The sequence below is a fragment of the Psammomys obesus genome, unplaced genomic scaffold, assembly GCF_907164565.1.
Source record: "Psammomys obesus unplaced genomic scaffold, mPsaObe1.curated_primary_1811, whole genome shotgun sequence".
Classification (NCBI taxonomy): Eukaryota; Metazoa; Chordata; class Mammalia; order Rodentia; family Muridae; genus Psammomys; species Psammomys obesus.
Window position 1 is genome coordinate 25,800,530 of NW_026596069.1, and position 20,416 is coordinate 25,820,945.

General features: G+C 52.4%; 1 protein-coding gene and 1 long non-coding RNA gene across 8 annotated transcripts in view; one reads left to right on the forward strand and one right to left on the reverse strand.

The window, feature by feature from the left end:
- Positions 1-541: 541 nt before the first annotated feature.
- The window catches only part of Arhgef2 (Rho/Rac guanine nucleotide exchange factor 2), a 34,250-nt gene continuing 14,375 nt past the window's right edge, over positions 542-20,416 (forward strand). The window contains exons 1-11 of one of the 7 annotated variants that reach the window (XM_055625384.1): positions 542-557; positions 1,428-1,470; positions 2,488-2,581; positions 14,537-14,681; positions 16,619-16,686; positions 16,996-17,059; positions 17,672-17,801; positions 18,007-18,116; positions 18,260-18,406; positions 18,968-19,218; positions 19,866-19,991. In XM_055625384.1, coding sequence (XP_055481359.1) covers positions 2,564-2,581; positions 14,537-14,681; positions 16,619-16,686; positions 16,996-17,059; positions 17,672-17,801; positions 18,007-18,116; positions 18,260-18,406; positions 18,968-19,218; positions 19,866-19,991 — 1,059 coding nt within the window. In that variant the 5' untranslated portion in view covers positions 542-557; positions 1,428-1,470; positions 2,488-2,563. Of the gene's footprint in view, positions 558-1,337; positions 1,349-1,427; positions 1,471-2,274; positions 2,380-2,487; positions 2,582-4,904; positions 6,880-7,097; positions 7,147-13,665; positions 13,827-14,256; positions 14,332-14,536; positions 14,682-16,618; positions 16,687-16,995; positions 17,060-17,671; positions 17,802-18,006; positions 18,117-18,259; positions 18,407-18,967; positions 19,219-19,865; positions 19,992-20,416 lie in introns of those variants that run through there. The other 6 variants (XM_055625391.1, XM_055625387.1, XM_055625385.1 and 3 more) reach the window with 6 other exon arrangements.
- On the reverse strand, positions 2,529-3,662 carry LOC129689951 (uncharacterized). Its single transcript, XR_008722212.1, has 3 exons — positions 3,622-3,662; positions 2,724-2,811; positions 2,529-2,593 (listed from the first exon to the last, which is right to left on the reverse strand). It is a non-coding gene; the product is annotated as an uncharacterized LOC129689951 (long non-coding RNA).

The following is a 20,416-nucleotide window of genomic DNA, read 5'->3' on the forward strand; positions in this document are numbered from 1 at the left end:
GATTTCAAGGCCAGTCTGAGCTACCTAATAATAATAAGTTTAAAAGAAAGAGGTTGGCAGTTTGGCTCAGCAGATAACAGTACATGCTGTGTAGAACTCAACCTGAGTTTGACCCCGGGATCCCATGATGGAAGGAGAAAAGCAACTCCTGCAAGCTGTCCTCTGACCTCCACATGTATGCTGTGACACACACACAACAGAGCTACAGAGTAACAATAGAAAAAAATTATATATCATTCATTCATTGTGTCTTCTGTCCAGGCTGGTGGATTAAGCTGTAGGGATAATAGCAGGACTCCTTGCAGTGAAATGGCCCAGATGTGGGGTAGTGGAGCCTCTTGGGAGGCCTGGTGGAAGGGCTGAACTTCAGGGAAGGGAGATATGGTTGAGGAGGGTGGACCAAGCATGGCCTTCATGTGAGGACTTCACACCATTCCAGGGTCAGAGTGCCTGCCATCTATTTGCTGCCTCGTTGGCTCACTCAGCCACTGGCATGCTGTCCAAGGCTGTGTCCATGAGTGGCATCAATTTCCTCTTGGAAAGCTCAGATCTAAAAGGTAAGTGAAAGTGGGGTGCAAAGAAACGGTGGCCCCTTCCCTCATCCCTGTCACCAGCAGTCCCAGAGTTAGCTGTTTAGAGTCCAGATGACCTGCATTAACTCTAGTCATACACTTTTGGGGCTCAAGAGAGGGATCTTTTTTGTTTGTTTTGTTTTGTTTTGAGACAGGGTTTCTCTGTGTAGCTCTGGCTGTCCTGGAACTCGCTCTGTAGATCAGGCTGGCCTCAAACTCTGAGGTCCGCCTGCTTCTGCTTCCATGGCCTGGCTGAAGTGAGGGATCTTATCCAGGAGACCAGCATCTCTGAGACTGTCCTGCCAGTGAAGGAGGACACAGATAGAAGGGGTCTTTCATTAAAGATGGAGGACAGTTCCTTGAAGTGCATCTTGTCCTGAAGATGATATGTGTGAGGGCTGACTGGTTGGCTTCCTGGGCTCAATGGGTAAAGGTGCTTGCCATTCAGTCTAATTCTATCCCTGGGACCCACATGGTGGTGGGAGAGACTGTCCTGACCTTCATATGCCTGCTTCTCCCCCAACATGCACACAAATAAATAACTGTGAACAGAGATTAAAGAGATGAACTATGGGGAGCTCAGTGCAGAACCTACCTCAGCCCTCTCCACTTGCCAGAGCAAGACTGAACCATTCATTCAGTTTAAGCTAGTTCTTTAGTTTGTTTTCAAGTTGTTCAGCTGTGCTCTCCTCAGACCCCGCCCTCTGTCCCTGCTCCCCTGTGGCCGCCCTCTGGAATGGCGTCACGTGCACCTGCAGCCTGGGAACCTGATCCAGGTGGAGGGGGTTGGGGAGGCAGCCTTAGGTGCCTTTGTCTGGCTTCTACTACTACACTTCACTTTTCCTTGTCTATCAGCAGGCAACTCACTGCCGTCCTCTACCACCGACCTCAGCAAATGGTGAGTTTGGGGGATTCTGAGCCCATCAAAGGCCTTGATGTAGGGTATGGGTCACGAACTTTGCAGCCCCGAGACTCCCTGCTTCTTCAAACACTGTTCCCCAGAACGCTCTGATGAGAGGCCTTCAAATAGCAATCTCCCTAAGCCACATAAAATCCGTTTTCTTTCTGTTGTCTAGGAGCCCAAAGGGATGGGAGAGGAGTTAGGGAGAGAAAAGGAGCAGCCAAACCCTATGGAATCTGCCAATAGCCGAGATTTGCTTGCTGTTGTCGGTTGCAGAAGGGGGAGTTGGCCACTCTGCCTCTGGATGACTGTGACCATGGGTGGGCTTTGGATGGCAGAGAACTGGCTGATGGAAAGTGATTCTAAGGAGAGGTAGTTGAGGGCTGTGGAATTCACAGCAAAGGGACAGGGCCTGAAATGGACCTTTCAATAGCTATGCAAATCAGCACGCAAACCCAGCACCTGTGTATCTGGCTTGTGTGGCCAAAGCCTTATTAGATTAGGGCAGCCAGCTCACTCAGTGCGTCTGCGTGCAAAACATGGCCCCTTTAAGAATCAGGCTCTGATTTGTGATCCTAAAATTCTCTAGCTGACACAACCTCCTGGCTCTAGTAAGGATTAGCTCATGGGATGGGCTGATGAAATCCCAGGAAATTCGGTTCTTATTGGCTCTAGGCCCAGGGGCTTTTTCCAAACAGCAGAGGGTCCACACAGGGCTCTTGTTCTGAGAGGGGGAAATGCCCCCTGGAGGGCCCTCTCTCCAACCACTTGAGATGGAGAGCAGTTTGAGAGGGACAGGGCCCTCCCATCTCCAGCTGGAGAGGAAGGAGGAGGAGGAGTCTGGAGTTTCTTCATAAATTGAGGGGCCTGGAAAACCTGAACATCCAGATTCAGGAGAGTGACGAGGTGGGGATTTTTTTCCAATCTCCTATCTCAAGGGCATGGTCACCACCACCCCTGTGGTCTACTTTTTTTCCAGCTCCCTCTCCTCACCTCTTCCCTGTCTCTTTGCAGCGGTAGCCAGCTGGAAGGGGAGTCAGGGACCGGGGCAGGCTCCTCCTTGCGACGGACCTTCAGCTTCTTCTTGGGCATGACCGGCAAGGCCAAGGTAGGAGTCAGCCTGGGGACAGACATAGACCCACTCTCCTCCCTACTTTTCTTCCTCCTTGTCCCAGCAGACCACCCCTCCCCAACTCTCCTGTTAGAGATTCAGGGCGAAGGCTCTCATCTTAAGAGAATACATGACGTACCTTCAAAGCTCTGAGTGTCCCTGTAAATCAGCCTTTCTCTGTTCCCGTTCCCCTCCTCTCTGGCTTGGCAGACAGCTGCTGCAGACAACTGGAAGGGAAAAAGAGCCAGGATCTGAGAAATGGCCTAGGGCTCCCTCATTTCAGGCCACCCATAGCTAAGAGGTGGCAACAGAAATCCTGCCCATTGGACATAAGGATGATAATTACAGCAACGCCTTTCACTTATTCAGAGAGTGTTAGAATTTTCAAAGTGCTTTTACACTCATAATTTTAGGGGTGGATACAACAACTGAAGGAGTTGAAATAAGACCACAGGCAGGGTGGGAGCTAGGGAGGTATGTGATTAGACAGTACACGTGTGGCCATGCGTCTTCTGAGGCCCCAAAGTGAAGGAGTCTTGCTCACTCCTTTGTCATTACCCCTTGGCTCTGGTGAAGCAGGGCGCTTTAGCTTCAACCCGAATTTTCCGTTGTCTTTCTTTTTAGATTTTTTTGTTGTTTTGAAACAAGGTCTCTGTCTATAGCTCACTATAGAACTCACAATAGAGCCCAGGTAGCCCCAGCTGTGGCTTTCCTCCTGTCTCAGCCTTGAGAGTGCTGAGGTTCTTGATTCTTGGCATGAGGCGTCACATATGGCCTTTTTATTTATTTATTATTTAAATCAAAGATAGGGTTTCATATAGCCCAGGCTGGCCTTAATTATGTGGTTGAAGATGACAGTGATCCTTCTGCCTCTGTCTCAAGTGCTGGGACTCCAGGCATGTACCACCACACCTGGCAGAGGAGGTCCCCTTTCCTTCTCCCTCTCTCCCCCTCACGTCCCTCTCTCCTTCCTTCTTCCCTTTCTCCCTCCCTCCCTCCTTCCTTCTCTCCTCTTTCTTCTGGCCACCACTACCTACCTGGCTCTACAGAGTGGATGACCTTCATCATGCTGCCTCAAGCCTCTGAGCACTGGGATTCCAGGCTCCGCCTTCTGCGGCACCAGGCCACTCTCCTTTGCCTCTGGTATGCCTGTGCTTTTCAACCTGAGGTAGCTGAGCACTGAGGGAAACCTGGAGGAAATACCATCCTATTCAACTGGCACAACCATGTGGTGACCAGTCAGGTTGGTGCTGAGGCAACAGTGCAAAGGCTCTTCTGGAGGCCAGATTCTTGAGGGCAGGGCTCCCTCCCTATAGGCGGGCAGGGAAGGTAGAGAGGCAAGCAGGCCCTTTGCAATGGGGTGAGGCTGAAAGATTTGGCACATCACAATCTTAAAACCCCTGGACATGGGGGAGGCAGGCAGGGTCAGGAATGTGAATGCTAGAAAACAAAGCAAGCAGGAAGCCCTTAGGTCTGAATTCCCCCCACCCCCAGGACACAGGCTCTGTCAGACCGTCACACTGCATTTACTCACCCTTGGCCTAGCAGCCGGCTAGGAGATTGAGTAACCTGAAGAAGGGGAACCTGGGTAGACACTCTGGAGCATGGACAGGGAACAAGACGAGCCAGCGTAGGTCAGTATATTGTTCTGCTTGCTGGCATATCTTCACCAGGGTCCCTGTTTCTCTGTATCTCTCTTTGAAACCCCACCCACCTTCTCTACACACTCACTGAATGTGTATGCCTATGTCATGCTATCCTGTTCTCCCTTGTTCCCAGCTTTTACCAGGGCTGCACATTGCTAGGACTGGAGAGGAGAAGGTAGCTTGCTCCTCCTCGCTTGACTGACACCGTAAAGGTGGCCACACACTTTCCTAGAGCTCATCGTGTCTTCTTAGAATGGCTCTGGCAGAGATAAGCGACAGTGATACAGTGGTCACCATTCCACAGACCAGATAACCCAGAGGCTGGGTTAGTTAGACCCCTCGGCCTGAGAGCCGCACTCATGTTAAACAGCCTATGTCTTCCTCCACCAGCTCCTGCTAGGAGGCAACTGTGGTCATGTATATCTTAGTCACACCCATGTCATGTCCAAGACCTAAAGTAATGAGAAAAAAGGCTGATTTGTGGACTGTGTGCTTGGGTCTAGGCACCTAGATCCAGTGGCCCTTTGGAAACCAGACCCTTCCTCCCTAGCTGTCAATGGGAGTGGTACTTTTTTTTTTTTTTTTTTTAAGTTAAATGAGCCAACGAAAGCACTGGCTACTTTTAGATTCTGGCGAAGGTTTTTTATTTTTATTTTTTTAATATAAACAATTTCTGAAAGATGTCACTGGATAAGGTTACAGGGGGCTGGAATGAAAGGATTTGGGAAAAGGGAGGACACCCAGAAGAAAGGAAAAAGTTTATTGTTCCAGAGGACACAGAAAACAGAAACTGAGTCAAGCTGAAGACATTAAATACATGTGGTTTTAAAGGCTTGGTCTTCTGAGGGCAGAGGTTTAGGAAGAGGGGAGGGCAGGTAGGGTAGACAGCAAGCTGAAGGTTTAGGGAAACACAGCAAAAGGCTGGAGATCAGACCTCTTCCTCATAGACCTTCCACATAGATTTTATATACTGACCTTCACAGAGTCTAGATTTACTGGTTACTCAGATAGAGTTTGGCTTATAACAATTTCTTGGAGAAAAGTGAGGTTCTAGCCCAACAGAACCTCCAGTGTTAAAAGCCAGGCAGCTAGGATTCTGCCCTCTAGCTGGCTGTTAGTACATTTCTCAGCCCTGGCTGGTCACTCAAAGGAGTCTGAAATCCAGAGGTGGTAGGTGCAAGAGAGCTCCTAAGGTCTTCCTAGGTTTCCTTTAGAGGCACCAGAACTGGCCTGGGAAAGTGCTTTCTGCTTCATCTAGCTAGCCTGGACCGGACATAGTTTTTGTTTTTGTTTTTTTTTTTTTTTCTGGCCTTTACTATATAAGGCTTCTAAACAGGAGGATGGATGCAGAAGGTGAGGGCGTTGCTAGGCAGGGATAGGTCAGAAGGAGCAGGGGTGAGGAGCCCAGCCAGCACAGACTGTGGTTGAGGCAGTGGAGCCCAAAATAGAGAAGGAGGCTAAAATTGGCACCCTGAGAGAGGGAGAGAATGCTGGGTTGGGCTGGAAACCTGCAGCCCAACACCATGCTGCCCCGCCGCTGAGAAGGCCAGGAGCCAGCGGCGGTAGGCCTCACCTCCTTCCCTCTTTACCACACACTTTGGGGACCAGATTAGGCAGGGCCTTACATTTTCTCCAAGCTTTGTCCCAGGGTGCTCTGGTTTTTACAGAGCAACGGGAGCAGACTGGAGAAAATTTCCCCAGCGGCAGGAAACTCAGGTTGACTCAAAGGGTCCAGAGAGATGAAAACCCACCCACACGCCTCAGCAAGCTCAAAATTGCGACCAGGGCGAGGGGGGGAGGGTGTTGTTTTTAGTCTTCCGAGTCCGGTGTTTAATTCATACGGAAAGAACTGGTGTCAGGACACCAGGAAGGATTTCCTCAGCTAGCCTCAGGAAAGGTGGAGCCTTCTCAGCTTCACGGCCAAAGAGGTGGGGCTGAGAAAGATGGTCAGAGTGTGGTCCACAGGGCCCAGAGAGGTGAGAAGCTTGTGGAGGTACCCTCTCCGGAGGATTCCTTGACTTTGGAATCTTCTTCACTCTTTTGGGGGAGAGATATCTACTAAGGACGAAGCTTCTAGTTCCCCTTTAATTTTCCCCTTCCCTCCTGTCACACCAGTCCTCCACTGTAAGAGAGGTCTGTGTAGTCAAGCCTGTTCGAGGGGCCCTAACGGCTAGGCTAGCTGCCCCAGCTGCCAATGAAGGGATAGGATCCTCCGACCTGAGGGTCTTTAAAGACTGAAGTTACCCAGAATGGGAGCCGAGCTCAGAGGGGGTCGCTGAGGGCAGAGCGTGTCCCTGGACGCTAAAAGGAAAAAGCAAGAGGCCTCATCGAACCTGTCCCAAGAAATCCTGCCCTCCAGGCTGCAGCGGTACTAACCCTGGCGTACCCCGCCCTGCCTCTGCTCCGCCTCCCCCCTTCCTGAGCTCGGGTGGGGGAGGAGACTAGGGTTTGAGGAACTGGCGCTGGGTGCCGGGGCGAGGGGACTCAGACTTCCTGTCCCCGAGGCCGACGCGTGCGGCCGGACCCCTCCCCCGCCGGAGCCGGACGTCCCGGGCCGCCGCGTCCTCCTGCGGCTCAGGCTGGATTATGTCTCGGATCGAATCCCTCACGCGCGCGCGGATCGACCGGAGCAAGGAGCTGGCGATCAAGGTGGGCTCTCTGCGTCCGGGCGCCCCGCCGACCTCCGGGCCTCCGCCCCGCGTCCCTCCGCCCGCTCCGGGGCGCCCGAGTCCGCGCGCAGCGGCCGGCCGGGTGGGTGGGGCTGCGAGCGCGTGGGGAGGGGGCCGAGGGCCGCGACGTGACCCGCGTCCCCAGCACCCGCGCAGCTTCTGTGCGGGGACCCGGGAGAGCGGAGCTGGGGCGCCCGTGGTTCGGCGGGACCGAGTGTTTCGGGCCGTTGGGAAGAAAGTTGCTCCGGTAAGGGACGGAGCGGGAAAGGGGGCCGAGCGTGTCGGGTGTCGGGGGCGACGCTCGCAGCCGGCGCCCCCCAGCGCGGGCTCTGTCGTTCCCCCTTTGTCCCCACCGTCGGGTGGAGGGGGCCGGAGGGGGTGGTTTCCCAGCTCCCTCCCCGACCTTCCCGCCCCTCCAAGACAAAAGTCGGCTCCTCCTCCTCTTGCGGATGGACTTTCCAGCTGTGATTCAGTTCTTGCCTGGGGTGGGCGGGTGGCTGGGGTCAAGACAGCAAGCGACAGCCCGTTTTCCCCGCCAGGCCAAGCCGACTCCCTCAGGTGAAGCGAGCTGCCTTTGTGTGGCTGGGATGCCTCCCCTCATCCTGAGCATCGCGGGGCTTGGAATCCAGAGTAGTTCCCACCCTTATCTGTTCCACCAGCTTCCAGACGCCTAGCTCTCCAGCCCCCTCGGCTGACCCACTCCCCTCAGCCATATGTATTTCGATTATCGCCTCGGGTTGGGGGCCGTTCACCTGTCTCAGGAGTCTGGCTGGGTAATTATCAGCAAACACTCCGCATCACGACCTCTCCAGCACGCTTTAAAAGTGGCCTTTATTCCGGTCTGTATTCAGACGCACTCCCAAATGCCGTGACTTTCCATACCTCAGCTCCCAGGAAATGGTGAAACCGAGGACTTGAAGATGAATTAGTGAAGCTGGGAGGGACCTGGCTCGGGCAGATGGCGCCTCCCAGTTCTTCAGGGCACCCATATTTAAGGCAGGAGGGGCCTTAGTCTTAATCTCTGTCCTGGCTGGGCGCGCAGGAACTGTCCTGCAGCCAGCCAAGCAGATCATTTTCAGTCTGTGAAGCCACTCTGGGAATGGAAACCCCTCTCCTTTTACGCTCCGTTCCAGGCTTTAGCTACTAGTTTTAGTGCTACAACCGGAGGAGGTTGCTTGGGGTGGCAGCTCAGCTTGAGGCTTTTCTTAGGGTTTTGGGATGGGAGTCTGCTAACCGGAAGGAGAGCTAGCAGGACTCTGAGCAGCTCCAGGGTGAGATGGCTGAAGTGTGAACTGTGGGGTGGCAGACAGGCTCTTAACAACCCTAGCCACTGGCCAGGCCCGGCTCCCAAAGTCTGTTTATTTTTTCAACTGTTTGAGCGAGACCTGGAGTAGGGCCAGGGTGGTGGGGGAGGACCTTTTGAAAGCACGGAAATTTGGTTCCACCCTAAAAAGGAAAGCCACGGGGGAGTTGGGGGCCAGACCTGTGGGGCTGCATGAAGACATTCTCAGGGGGCCTTTCTCTAATCCAGACACCTGGTATCTCATGCTCTGTTTTTCTTTTCTTTTTTTCCATCACACAGTAACTGGAAATCCAGAAACCTGGCTCTTTTTTATCTTTTGGCTAGCCAGGGAGGAGGGTTTGGGGAATCTGGGACAGGGACCAGCGAGTGATTCGGAGAGGGCAGGGAGACCACGGGGAGGAGGGAGATTGTCAGTTTGAGCTGGTCGGAAGGGGAGGGACACCTCCGGAAAGCTGTGGTTACCGAAGTGGGGGAGTTGGTTCTTAGCCAACTGAACCCTGGATCTCCCCCTTCCCCCTCCCATGCACGCCAGCTGTCTCGTTTCTTTTTATACTGTGGTGGGAAGTAGAGGGGCCCACTGGAAATGACATTATTTGGAATGTGATCTTCCCTGCTACCTTTGAGGGAGAAGGGTCAGGGCGGAGATCTACCGCCCTCCCCTATCTCTTTTTCTTACTCTTAGGATATCTTCACAGAAGGAAGAATTCAAGTGTAACCTGCTTTCTTCTCCTTCTACGGGCATAGGATCTTTCTGTATACCCTCCATGCTTCCTTTTTCTCCTCATTGTTTCTGTTCTTCCAGGCTGTCTTCTGTTCTCCACCCCCTCAGTTCTCTCTGCCCTACTTCCTACCTCCTCGAACCTCAAAGCTGCTCTGTTCATCTTTAGACCCCCTTATCTCTCCTCCCTACATCCTGAGCCATAACAGTCTTGGCCCCAGAACAAAGCAGGGGCCAGAGATCAGGGCACCGTGAGCTTTTCTGAACCCCCTGTTGTGACGGTGAGCAGGGAGAGCAGGCTGCCTTTGTTCTGTGTACCAGAGAGGTGGCTGGCTTTGTGCGCAGGGCCAGGAGGGCAGGGCTGGGGGAGCCCTGGAGGGAAAGAGGAATCCTGATAGTTTAGGAAACTTGAGGAGCCAGGGGTCCTTTAAGAAGGTGAGGTTTGGGGGTCATCCAAAAAGATTCTAGGGGTCATGGATGTCTAGGTAAAAGAAAGAAGCAAAGCTGGGGCATACTGAGCTGAAGACAGAGAGGTCACATAGGGACTCCAAGATGGATGAAGCGTGCCTAGAGAGCATCCAGGGGCGCAAGAGTAGGTGGAAAGGGGTCCGGTTTATGTCCCACCGGTGCTGGAACTGTGACCTTGAATCAGGGAGAGCAGGAATCAGAGGAACAGACTGATTCCCAAGTGTGTGTGTTACCTGTGTTTGGAGGTGTGTCTCTGCGTCAGAGGTGCTCTTTGAAAATTAGTGCTTGCTTACCGTGCTCCGTGGACTTAAGGAAGTAGTTCCTGTTTTAAAGTTCAGCCAATGTGTTGATGTAGGTGTAGGCGCTGAGTGAATTGGAGCTGTTAGAGAAATGGCTGAGAAATGCTGGCATAGACCCTTCTGGGTTTGTTTGTGTCTCCTTGGGGAGGTGGGGGTGGGGCTGCAGGCGGCAGCTGCCCCCTCCCAACTCAGCTGGTCTGCCTTGTGCCAGGAGGGCAGGGAGTCTGGCACAGCTATTGTTCGCCTGTACAAATGCCTGTCTGTCTGTCTGCGTCTCGCCTTCTCCCTCCTGGCCTGACAGGTGTGGCTGGGTGGGGAGCAGGCTGGGGTCCAGGGTGCCTGGGTCTCAGAGTCTCTAGTTGGGTTTTATTGCCTATGGCCTAAGTGCCCCCTTTCTGCTTCACCAGTATGCTGCTCAATACACTGTCTAGTGGTTTAGCATCCTTCGTTAAGCAGGGTTTTTGTCTAAGTGCCTTTGTGTGCTCAGTGATGCCTCTCTTTTGTTTCTGGCTTTAGTGGCTGCATTTGGCCGCCTTCTCTCAGCTCCCAGTCTTCCGTTTCCTTCCCCAGAGCTTCTGAGGGAGCAGGGCTTTCCACAGACCGCCCAAAGTCCTCCTTTGGGAGTGACATCTGGAGTCTTCTCTCTTCCCTCCCCAGTCTCATAGATTTCCCCTTGTGGAATTGAAACCAAGTTTGCAAGCGCTGCCCTGCTGAGCAGCAGCCCTTCCCCTTTACAACCAGTGACCCTGTGTCTTGGCTGTCCAGGGCAGAGCTATGGGCAGTTAGTCCTAGTGGACTCCTTCAATAGTCGTCTGGCCCTGCAGTTGCCAACAGAGGTGACTGTGAACACCACACAGTTCTCCCAGAGGCCTTGGTGAGGCCATAAGGCTGGGAGAGTAGCCCTTACTCACCCTGAGGAGCCTGGGAAGCTGGAGTCTGTTGTCTTTATGTGTATCATTGTTTTCTCTCAGCCTAGTGCACAAGATGGACAGAACTTGTCAGCACTCAGCCCCAGCACTCTTCCCTCACAATGGCCAAGATTTGGTTTGGGTGTGGAAGGATGCTTTAAGTTGGTGTTCTGGCCTCCTGAGGAAACCATCTTGGTCTCAAGGCAGAGGAAGTAGGAGAGTGGGCTTTGGGAGTGCTCCAGGAGGAGGAAGAGGAAAGACAGGAAAGGGGGCTGACGTTCCTAAGGTTCTCATAGGCAGTAAAGGGTGTCCCCAGAGTAGTGGAGCTACTGGAGACCCTGTTTTTTCTTTCTATTTTACTTCCATTTCCCAACACACATTGGGTACTTTGTGCTTGGTAGGTATGGGTCTTAGGATGAAGGTTGGCCTTGAACTCCTGATTCTTCTGCCTCAACCTTGTCCCCCAAAGTTGTAGAATTACAGGAGTGTGCCACAATACCCAAGTCTGTTCACCTTGATAATCAATTAACCTAACATGTAACAGCCTGGATAATGTCAGTGAGCAGGGAAGTCTTTCCAGATCTGTGAAGAAGCAGGGGGACACCCAGAGCTGGATGGCAGAGGGTTGGGTCCAGCAGAAAGGGCTCTGAGCACTGGGTAGATGTTTGGACTGCCTCTGTGGTGCTGGAATTGAACCCAGTGCTTCATGTCTCCTAGACCCTTGAATCCTGAGCAACCTCCCCTGCCCATTTTTAGAACTTTCTTTTGCTAAGTCCGCCAAGCTGGCTTTGAACTGTCCATCCCCTTACCTCAGCCTTCCAAATAGCTGGACTTGTAGGTGTGTGTACTAGGCCTAGCTGTGATTGGCCTTTTTCTGATGGACACGCTGGGACATGGAGAAGATGAAGGGCTGTTATGCTTGCTCTGTGTAAATGGGAGAGAATGGATCAAGCCGGCCCATTTTTTTTCCTCCCTGGTAAGCAGTGCTCATGTCATTTCATTCTCGACAGCTTGAGCCCTGGGGCGGGCTCAGTGCAGCCATCTCTGGGACAATAGTGCTAGGCAGTGCCAGGTTGCTGCTGGCCAGTGCCCGGGCTGGGATGTGCTGTTGCTGCTGTGGCTGCTGCCCTCTGCTTGCCCACCTAGAGCAGGGGCCGCTTCGAGAGAGGGTGAGTGCTGGCAGGTGAAAGGCAGGGACCAGAGCAACTGGGATCTGTATGGGCAGTGGTGCCAAGGAGGGAAGGGGCTCCTAGAGCCCTTTTCTGGCCCCAGTCCTTTCTCCCTTAGCCACTCCCAGAAAAATTGTCCAGGCAGGTAGTACAGAGAGCCACATGGAAATAACCTGTCCCAGCTTTAGAAGGGATCTGTAATTTCTAGAGTGGCCCTTGCCAGGCGTGTGTTCTGTTTACTGCTATTCTCATGGTTGCTTGCTTTTTTGTTTTAAATTAAATTGTCATAAATATTCATACTTTAGATTGGTGTCCTAGAGAATGGTGGGAGGTCAAAGAGGTGAAGAGAAAGAGAGTATATGATAGTGAGAAGAGATATTTAGACTTGGCCTTTGAAGTCCCACAAGGTAAATTTGAGGTGACTTTCATCTAAAAACAATCCAATTAAAGAGCTGTACTTTCCCACAAGATAGCTGGAGAGCAGACCATTGAGAGACCTTTCTAGTGATTCAGGTTGGTAGGTGCCACCAGAGAAGAGAACACTCAAGTGACTGAGACTACAGTCTAAGGGAAGAGGAGTCAGCTGCAGGGACAGGAAGAGGGGGGAGGACCTGGGTATTAGGGGAGAAGCAGATACATGGCTGAGAGAAAGGTGGAGGCCAGGAGGAGGAGCGTCTGGGCCGAGAACTGAGACCTGAGGAGAGAAGACCAGGGCTGAGGGCGAGAAGAGGCAGGCTATGGGGAAGAGAAGCCCTGGCCTGGTGCTGCATGCCTGTAAATCCAGTACTTGGGTGGCTGAGGCAGGAGGATTACCTTTAGTTTAAGGCCAGACAGGTGAGACTCTGACTCAAACAAAACAAACAAACAAAAAAAAACAACAACAACAGACAGACAGTACAGTAGGAAACATTCTTGGTGGAGGTGCGGAAGGAGCATGAACGGAGTAATGCAAAGTAAATGACGTCCAGACCACTGTGCTCTGTCATCCTTAGGCTTCCCTGAGGACCGAGAGAGGGATCTTGGTCCAGGACACCCAGGACCTAGGGCACTGGGGTCCATTGCTCTCTGGGCCTGCACTGTTGACTCAGCACCTTTACACTTCCCATTTTTTCCCATCCTCCCCTTAGTGGCACAGGAGCTGATTGTCCAGGCCCAGGCTGAACACTTTTCATTGAATTGTGACTCTGTGTTAGGGTGCCAGGCAGTGTGCTCAACTCGCTGCTCCTATTCTCAGCCTTAGCCACTTGCGTGGTATCCTAGTCTTCTACTATCTTTAATTAAATTACTTAACTGATTGATTTAGATATAAGGTCTTACTATGAAGCTCTGACTGGCTTGTAATTTACTATGTAGGCCAGGCTGGCCCCAAACTCCTAGAGATCTGCCTTCCTCTCCCTCTGAGTGCTGGGATTAAAGCCATGTGTCACTGTACAAGCGGTCCTGCCCTTTCTAATTTCCTGGGTACATGCCATGGTTTGAATGTGGATGTTAGTTCTGGGCTCCTACCATGTGGGGCTTGGGGATTGACCTAGGGTCATCAAGCTTGGCAGCAGGTGCCTTTGCTTTTCTTGTCTACCCTCTTCTAAACTTTTTTCTTTTCTTTTTTTTTGGTGGTGGTGTTTTGAGACAGGGCCTTATATCACTATATAGCCAAGGATGTCCTTGAACTCCCAAGTTTTCTGTCTCCATTTCCTCAGTGCTGTCTGTGTATGAGTGTATGAGTATGTGTGTGTGTTGTGGGGTTTGTGTGTGTGTGTGTGTGTTTTGTTGTTGTTTTTCTGTGAGACAGTTGTTCTATAGCCCAGGCTTGCTGCGATATTCCTGTCTTAATCTTCCAAGCGCAGGAATTAGCAAGCATGAGTTACCACAGCTAGCATTGTCTTTTTACCTTCTCCAGCTTTTGGAAAAGTTAGGGGCTTGGAGAGAAACAGAAAAGAAGCCAAGGACTCCTCCAGAAGCTGGTGAAGTGGGAGAAAGCTTAAAGGCAAAGGTGTATCTCAGGAGCAAGAGGGAACACATCCCAGCACTGAGCAGTGGAGGCCAGAAGATCCAAAGTTCAAGGGTATTTTTGGGTACCTGAGCCCCCGCCCCCTACACACACACACACACACGCACACACACACACACACACACACACACACACAGAGTCAGAGAGGGATTTTTTGGGCTTTAAGTGAGTGTAAGTAGAAGAGTTAGAGGTTTGGGGGCCTGACCTCGAGGGTTAGGGGTGGCTGAAGAGGCATTCTGTCCCTCCAGCCACTCTAACGATGGGATCTTCTGCTTTCCCATCCCTGCTCCCCCATGACTGCTTTGAAGACAGCAGCTCCAACACCCGTTGTCATGGTTATGAGAGGAGCTAACTCCCATAGATTGGAAAGCGCTGGTGAGCTGGCACCCTCTGCTTCCCCGGTCCTCCCCTCTTTTCTGCGCATCTTCCCCCAGCACAGAGAAAGCATACAGCAGCCCGGGGGCGAGCAGAGCTAAGGCTGGGAGGTAGAGTGAGGACGCAGAGATCTAGAGCTAGGGAGATGAGTGGCAACAGGAGGCAGCCCAGCCGCCGGGGTCAGGTAAGTCAGAGGCCTAGGAGCATTTGGGACTGACTGACTGGGGCCTGGTCATGTCTGGACAGGTTATGCTTTGGCAATTGATGTCGTTCCGCCCTCTGTAGGCAGGCATTTCTTCCATGCCTCTGCTTTCATTCAGCCTGTTTCTGTGGACACCAGGTACAGAGGTGACTTCTAGCCTCACTTCTGTCTCTCAACCTTTGCACAGACCCGGGAAAAGGAGAAGATGAAGGAAGCCAAGGATGCCCGCTATACCAACGGCCACCTCTTTACCACCATCTCAGTCTCAGGCATGACTATGTGCTACGCCTGCAACAAGAGCATCACAGCCAAGGAAGCCCTCATCTGCCCAAGTAAGTTGTTTGACTCGATTACCATCAACCCCCACTTTTCCGTTTGTCCTTTCTACCTGGGATCCTGAAAAGGAACTCAGCTCTCTGGGGCCCGCTGGGCTCAAGTCCCACGCTCAGGTGTTTGGTCCCTTGCTGCCCTTCCTTATGCTGGGTGGTGGCTACTGGAATGTGGCATAAGCTGGTCTCTTGGGTGTGGGTTGACAGAGGCTGGGATGACTGTCCCTGCAGCTGTCGCTTGCTGCTTGCTTGGGTATCCCCCTCACTCTGAACAGCTGCTGACAACTCAGAGAATGAGCAGGAATGTGTGTACGAAGCAGGGTGGGAAAGGATTGGAGAGAAGCTGCCAGCCTTGCAGCTGCCTCTGCCCGTCTTCCCAGGCCCCACTGGACAGTTTACACCAGAATCCCCTTGTCCCAGCCTTTTTGTTGCATGTGGGTAAAAGCTGAAGTCTGCTGATTCAAGGACAAGATGGGATTATCTGTTTCTTTATCCCTGTAAAGAAATGCAGTAGAGACTTGTTCGATGGAGAGAAGGACTCAAAACTCCTCATCTTGCCCATGTCTAACCTTTATCCTGTCCCAGGGTGGCCCTGTACTGAAGGTGCATAGGGAGGAATTCCTGTCTCCTTAGGATACCAGTGCAGAGGGCTCCAGCTCTGCCCTGCCCCACCCCATGCCCGCCTCTGAGTAGAATGGGAGTGCTGTAGCCTGAGGCTGACCAGCACAACTCCTCTCTAGCCTCCAAATCCCTTTGGGACTTTGGGAAGGAACCTCAGAAAGAACCAAGAGGCCTACCCTCCCCCACTTCCTTACCAGTTAACGTAGAGCTAAAAGGATGAAGAGGTAACCCCAATCTAGATCCCTCTAGAGACCTGACAAAATACTCAATCCGGAAGCTTGTTGCCAGGGGAACTGGGGAGGTGGGTAGCACTATTTTGAGAGCAGGTGGAAAGCGGAGGTTTGATCCAGAGACACTAGGTGCTGGGGGTAGGGGAAGGGAGCTCCAGGAGGGTGGGCACTGCCACAGCCCTGCTTCTGTTGGCCCCTGCTGCCCCGCCCTGCGCGCCTTGTATTTGTGGAAGTGAGCGTGGTGCTGGGCATTGTCTGCCTGAGTTGGCAGTTTCCTGTGGGTTTAGCCGGAGTGGGGGTGGGGAGAAGACACTGCAGAGCTGAGGGTATGTCAGGAAGGGAACAGCCGTGGTCCTGAGCCCAGGCTCAGCTACTTTCATGGAGAGGTGGGGTGGGGGATGGGGAGAAGCAGATGGAGTGTGGGAGCTGTAGTTTGCTTCCATGGGGGAACAGAACTTCCCGGGCCTACGAGGAGAAAGCAGCCTGAATGGAGTTAATGCAGAAGGCTGCGAAGCTGGGGAAGAAGGGCTACTGGGTCTAGACTGAAGTGACGAGCAGGAGCCACTGGCATGTATGTGGAAAAGTGTGACTTTTGGATCTAAGTTTAATTCCTAGCTCTCCAGCAGCTGGCAGACCTAGGTTAGCCAATAGCATCTACACCAGATTCTTCATCTTCATCTGAAATGAGGGTTGTTGAGTGAATCAAGGAGGGAGTGTTCCTCAGGGATCAAGGGGCATTCTGGCTCTCTCTGCCACCTTCTGCTCTTGGGAGGCCCCATGCTCATCTGCCAGTGTCTTTTCCTTTGTGCTTTCTGCTCTTCTCAAGCAGCAGATGCCCTTCTTCCATCTGGTCCCCCTAGGCCAGAGGCCTTTCCCACCTTCTGGATGGTCCACAGCAGACTCCCCTCACTTCAATTCCTGCCTGAAGAAAAAGGGAGGCAAGGGAGGGATTGGCATGTGACAATGACCAAGAATGCTGGGAGAGTGTCTGCAGAATGTATGGCCTGGGAAGCTGGGTGTTTACACGTGGGTGTGTCCCCTCCTGTGCCATCCAGCCCTCCCTTCACCCTCTCTACCCCACCCTCCCAGCCTGCAATGTGACTATCCACAACCGCTGTAAAGACACCCTGGCCAACTGTACCAAGGTCAAGCAGAAGGTGAGATGGCAGGGTGGGCAGAGGGCTGGGGGAGAGGGCAGTGAGTGCTGTATCTCTGCTGCCTTTCCATTCATTCCCTACCCTGTGTCCCTTGCCTTGCAATGGGGGCAGTCCAGACCTGTGACCGTAGACCATAGGCCTACTGTCATAGCCCTGCAACACTAGTGCAACTACCCTGATGCCCTTAACTACAGTGCCATTTTCACCCAAGAGGGCAGCTGCCAGGTCCTGGCTTGTCCTGGGTGTATGGCAAGGTAGTTTCGGGGCGACAGCTGTTTTGGCATCTCTCTTTTGCCCTGTGTCTCACAGCAACAGAAAGCTGCACTGCTGAAGAACAACACTGCCTTGCAATCTGTTTCTCTTCGGAGTAAGAGTGAGTAACTTCCCAGAGCCCACCAACCTTCTGAGCCATGGGCTCTGCTGCCCCCCTGAGGACATACCCAGACACAGACAAGCTCCTTTTAAAAGGCAGTGCCTTGGGTGGGAGTGGCCTAAGGGATGATGGCTTAGTATAAAGACAGGTTAGTCCAAATAGGGATGAGGGACCAGGATGGCTGGGTACTTGAGCCTTGCCACATTCTGTTATAATAGCCACTTATCTGTATGTCATTTGGGGGATTATTTGTGGCAGCTGTCGAGTGTCAGTTCAGAAAAATCAGGGTGGACAAGTTCCTTCTCACCTGCTTGGGTCACCCCTGCCCGGTCTTACATTTTGCTTGGGAGTGGGAGGAAAGATAACCTCCTACAACAGTTTCTGGCTTTCAGTTTGCTCATCAGCTTCTCTGGGGTTGAAGAACATATCAGAATGGGCTCTAAATTCGTCCAGAAGGGTTGCTCAGTACCTTATCTTGATGGGTTTTGCCAACTTTCTTTGACCTTAAGAAGCTGAGGACAGGTTAGACAGTTCACCTTAGTTCCACTTGAGGAGCCTGGGAGACCACAGAGCCAAGGAATTAACTTTTTTCCTGCTTGGCCTCCTTTACAGCCACCACCAGAGAGCGGCCAACTTCTGCCATCTACCCCTCTGATAGCTTCCGGCAGTCCCTCCTAGGTTCTCGTCGGGGCCGCTCCTCCTTGTCTTTGGCCAAGAGTGTTTCCACCACCAACATTGCTGGGTGAGCTTCTATTTGGGGAGGAGGGAGTCTGGCAGGAGAGCAGTCCGTAGTCCAAGAGAGCACCATTTCATTCCTTAAGTTCAGAACTGGAGACAGATATGTGAAAGATAAGTTCAAACACAGTGTAGCTATCCGTAGGAGCCCATCCTGGGAAGGGACCTTCTGCCCGAGTGGGGGTGATGCAGACGGCCTCCACTTCCTTCAGACATTTCAATGATGAGTCTCCCCTGGGGCTGCGTCGGATCCTCTCCCAGTCCACAGACTCCCTCAACATGCGGAATCGAACCCTGTCTGTGGAATCCCTTATTGATGAAGGTGAGCAGACCCGACCCTGGGGGAGGAAGAGTGTTGGCATGGCTGGTGTGAGAAGCCTGGAAGGGGGAGAGAGGACCCAAGGAAGGGCCCAGGTCCTGGAGAGGAGAACTGGGCTCTGATGTCCCTCCTGTACCGATGCCCAGGTGCAGAAGTGATCTACAGTGAGCTGATGAGTGACTTTGAGATGGACGAGAAGGACTTTGCTGCAGATTCGTGGAGCCTTGCCGTGGACAGCAGCTTCCTGCAGCAGCATAAAAAGGAGGTGATGAAACAGCAAGATGTCATCTATGGTAAGCTAAGGACACGTTGGTCTTCCCTTCTCTTACCAGACCCTACTTACCTGCATCTTCCCTTTGCTGCCTACCTGTCCAGACACCTTCATCCTGTCCTTGGCCTCCATGTCCCTGGCTGGCACCAGGTTGGGTCTGTGCACCTACTTTTTCTTTTATTTTTTTCTGAGATAATAGTCTCACCATGTGGGCCAGGCTGGTCCTAAACTGTCAGTCCCCTTGCCTCAGCCTCCGGAGGCCTGAGGTTATAGGCATGTGCACGGCACGCAGCTCCCAAGGCCCCGTCTATACCTCTTCCTCAGCTCAGGCCTCAGTCTTCATTCTGCCTCTGCCCAGCACTGTGCTGGGAACTGGGAAACCTGTACACCTAACACACAAGATTCTTGCCCTAAAATATTAATGCTTGAAATAACAAGGCATAGAGATAAAAACAAATTAGAAAATAATCTAAGATGGCAGCGATGCAAGTATCAACGTGGAGGAAGTCTCCTCCACGTTGCCTAGGGCCGCAAGTGGTGTGCCTGAGGAAGAGTGCAGGGACAGATGTCATTTGTCTCATAGAGCTAATCCAGACAGAGCTGCACCATGTGAGGACCCTGAAGATCATGACCCGCCTCTTTCGCACTGGGATGCTGGAAGAGTTGCAGCTGGAGCCAGGAGTAGTCCAGGGCCTGTTTCCCTGCGTGGATGAGCTTAGTGACATCCATACACGCTTCCTCAGCCAGCTATTAGAACGCCGGCGCCAGGCCCTATGTCCAGGCAGCACCCGGAACTTTGTCATCCATCGTTTGGGTGACCTGCTCATCAGCCAGGTAGGAAAAGGCAGGACCCCTGGATGATGTTTGCAGAAGGAGTTAGGACAGGAGCGAGCATTTCTTTCTTTCTTTTCTTTTTTTTTTTTTTTTTTTTTTTTGGTTGTTTGGTTCTTTGAGACAGGGTTTCTCTGTGTAGCCCTGGTTGTCCTGGAACTCTGTAGACCAGGCTGGCCTAGAACTCAGAGATCCTACGTGGCTCTGCCTCTCTGGTGCTGGGATTAAATGCATGTGCCACCACCGCTTGGCTTGCATTTCCTGGTTTGAGACAGGGTCTTACCAAGTAGCCCTGGATGACTTGGAACTCACTATGTAGACCAGGCTGGCCTTGAGATCACAGAGATATACCTGCCTCTACTTCCCAAGTACTGGGATTATAGGTGCACACTACCATACCTAGGTATTTCAATAAGAAAATGTCCATGTGTGCGTGTATGAATTCAAGTTGTCAGGTACAATAACAAGTGTTTTTACTTGCTGGCCAAGGAGTGAGCAGTTTTTACCTCCCGCCAAACTCTGGTGGCCAGAAGGGAAGCGGGGAGAACCGGAGAGGAGGAGGCTGTCTAGCAGAGGGCCAGAGGTGTGCTCGGGGGTGGGGTGCGCCTCTGCAGCAAGTGCTGACCCAGTCTTGCTCTCCTGACTTCCAGTTCTCAGGTTCCAACGCGGAGCTGATGCGCAAGACCTACTCAGAGTTCTGCAGCCGCCACACCAAGGCCTTAAAGCTCTATAAGGAGTTGTACGCGCGAGACAAACGTTTCCAGCAGTTCATCCGAGTGAGCAAACATCTCCAAGCCCAGGCTCCGCCTTCTCAGAGCTCAAACCCAAACCTCTGGCCTCCTCAGGGGAGCAGATGGGAGTAGTGCATGCTTAGAGGGCAGCCACTCAAATACCCTTGTGGACTTTCGTGCTCTTAGATCTCTTTTGTTTGTTGAGACAGGGTCTCTCTATGCATCCCTGGCTGTCATGGAACTCACTGTGTAGCCAAGGCTGGCCTCAAAACTCACAGAGATCTACCTGCCTCTGCCTTCCGTGTTCTGTTATTAAAGGCTGTGCCACCATGCCCAGCTCACTCTTAGATCAACAGCCATTCCTCACTGGGCAAGAGCACATTGGACTAGTTTTCTGTCTTTATTGGTTTGATCATTACCACAGACCTATGACATTTTCTTCCTCGTTTCCCAGAAGCTGACCACCTAGG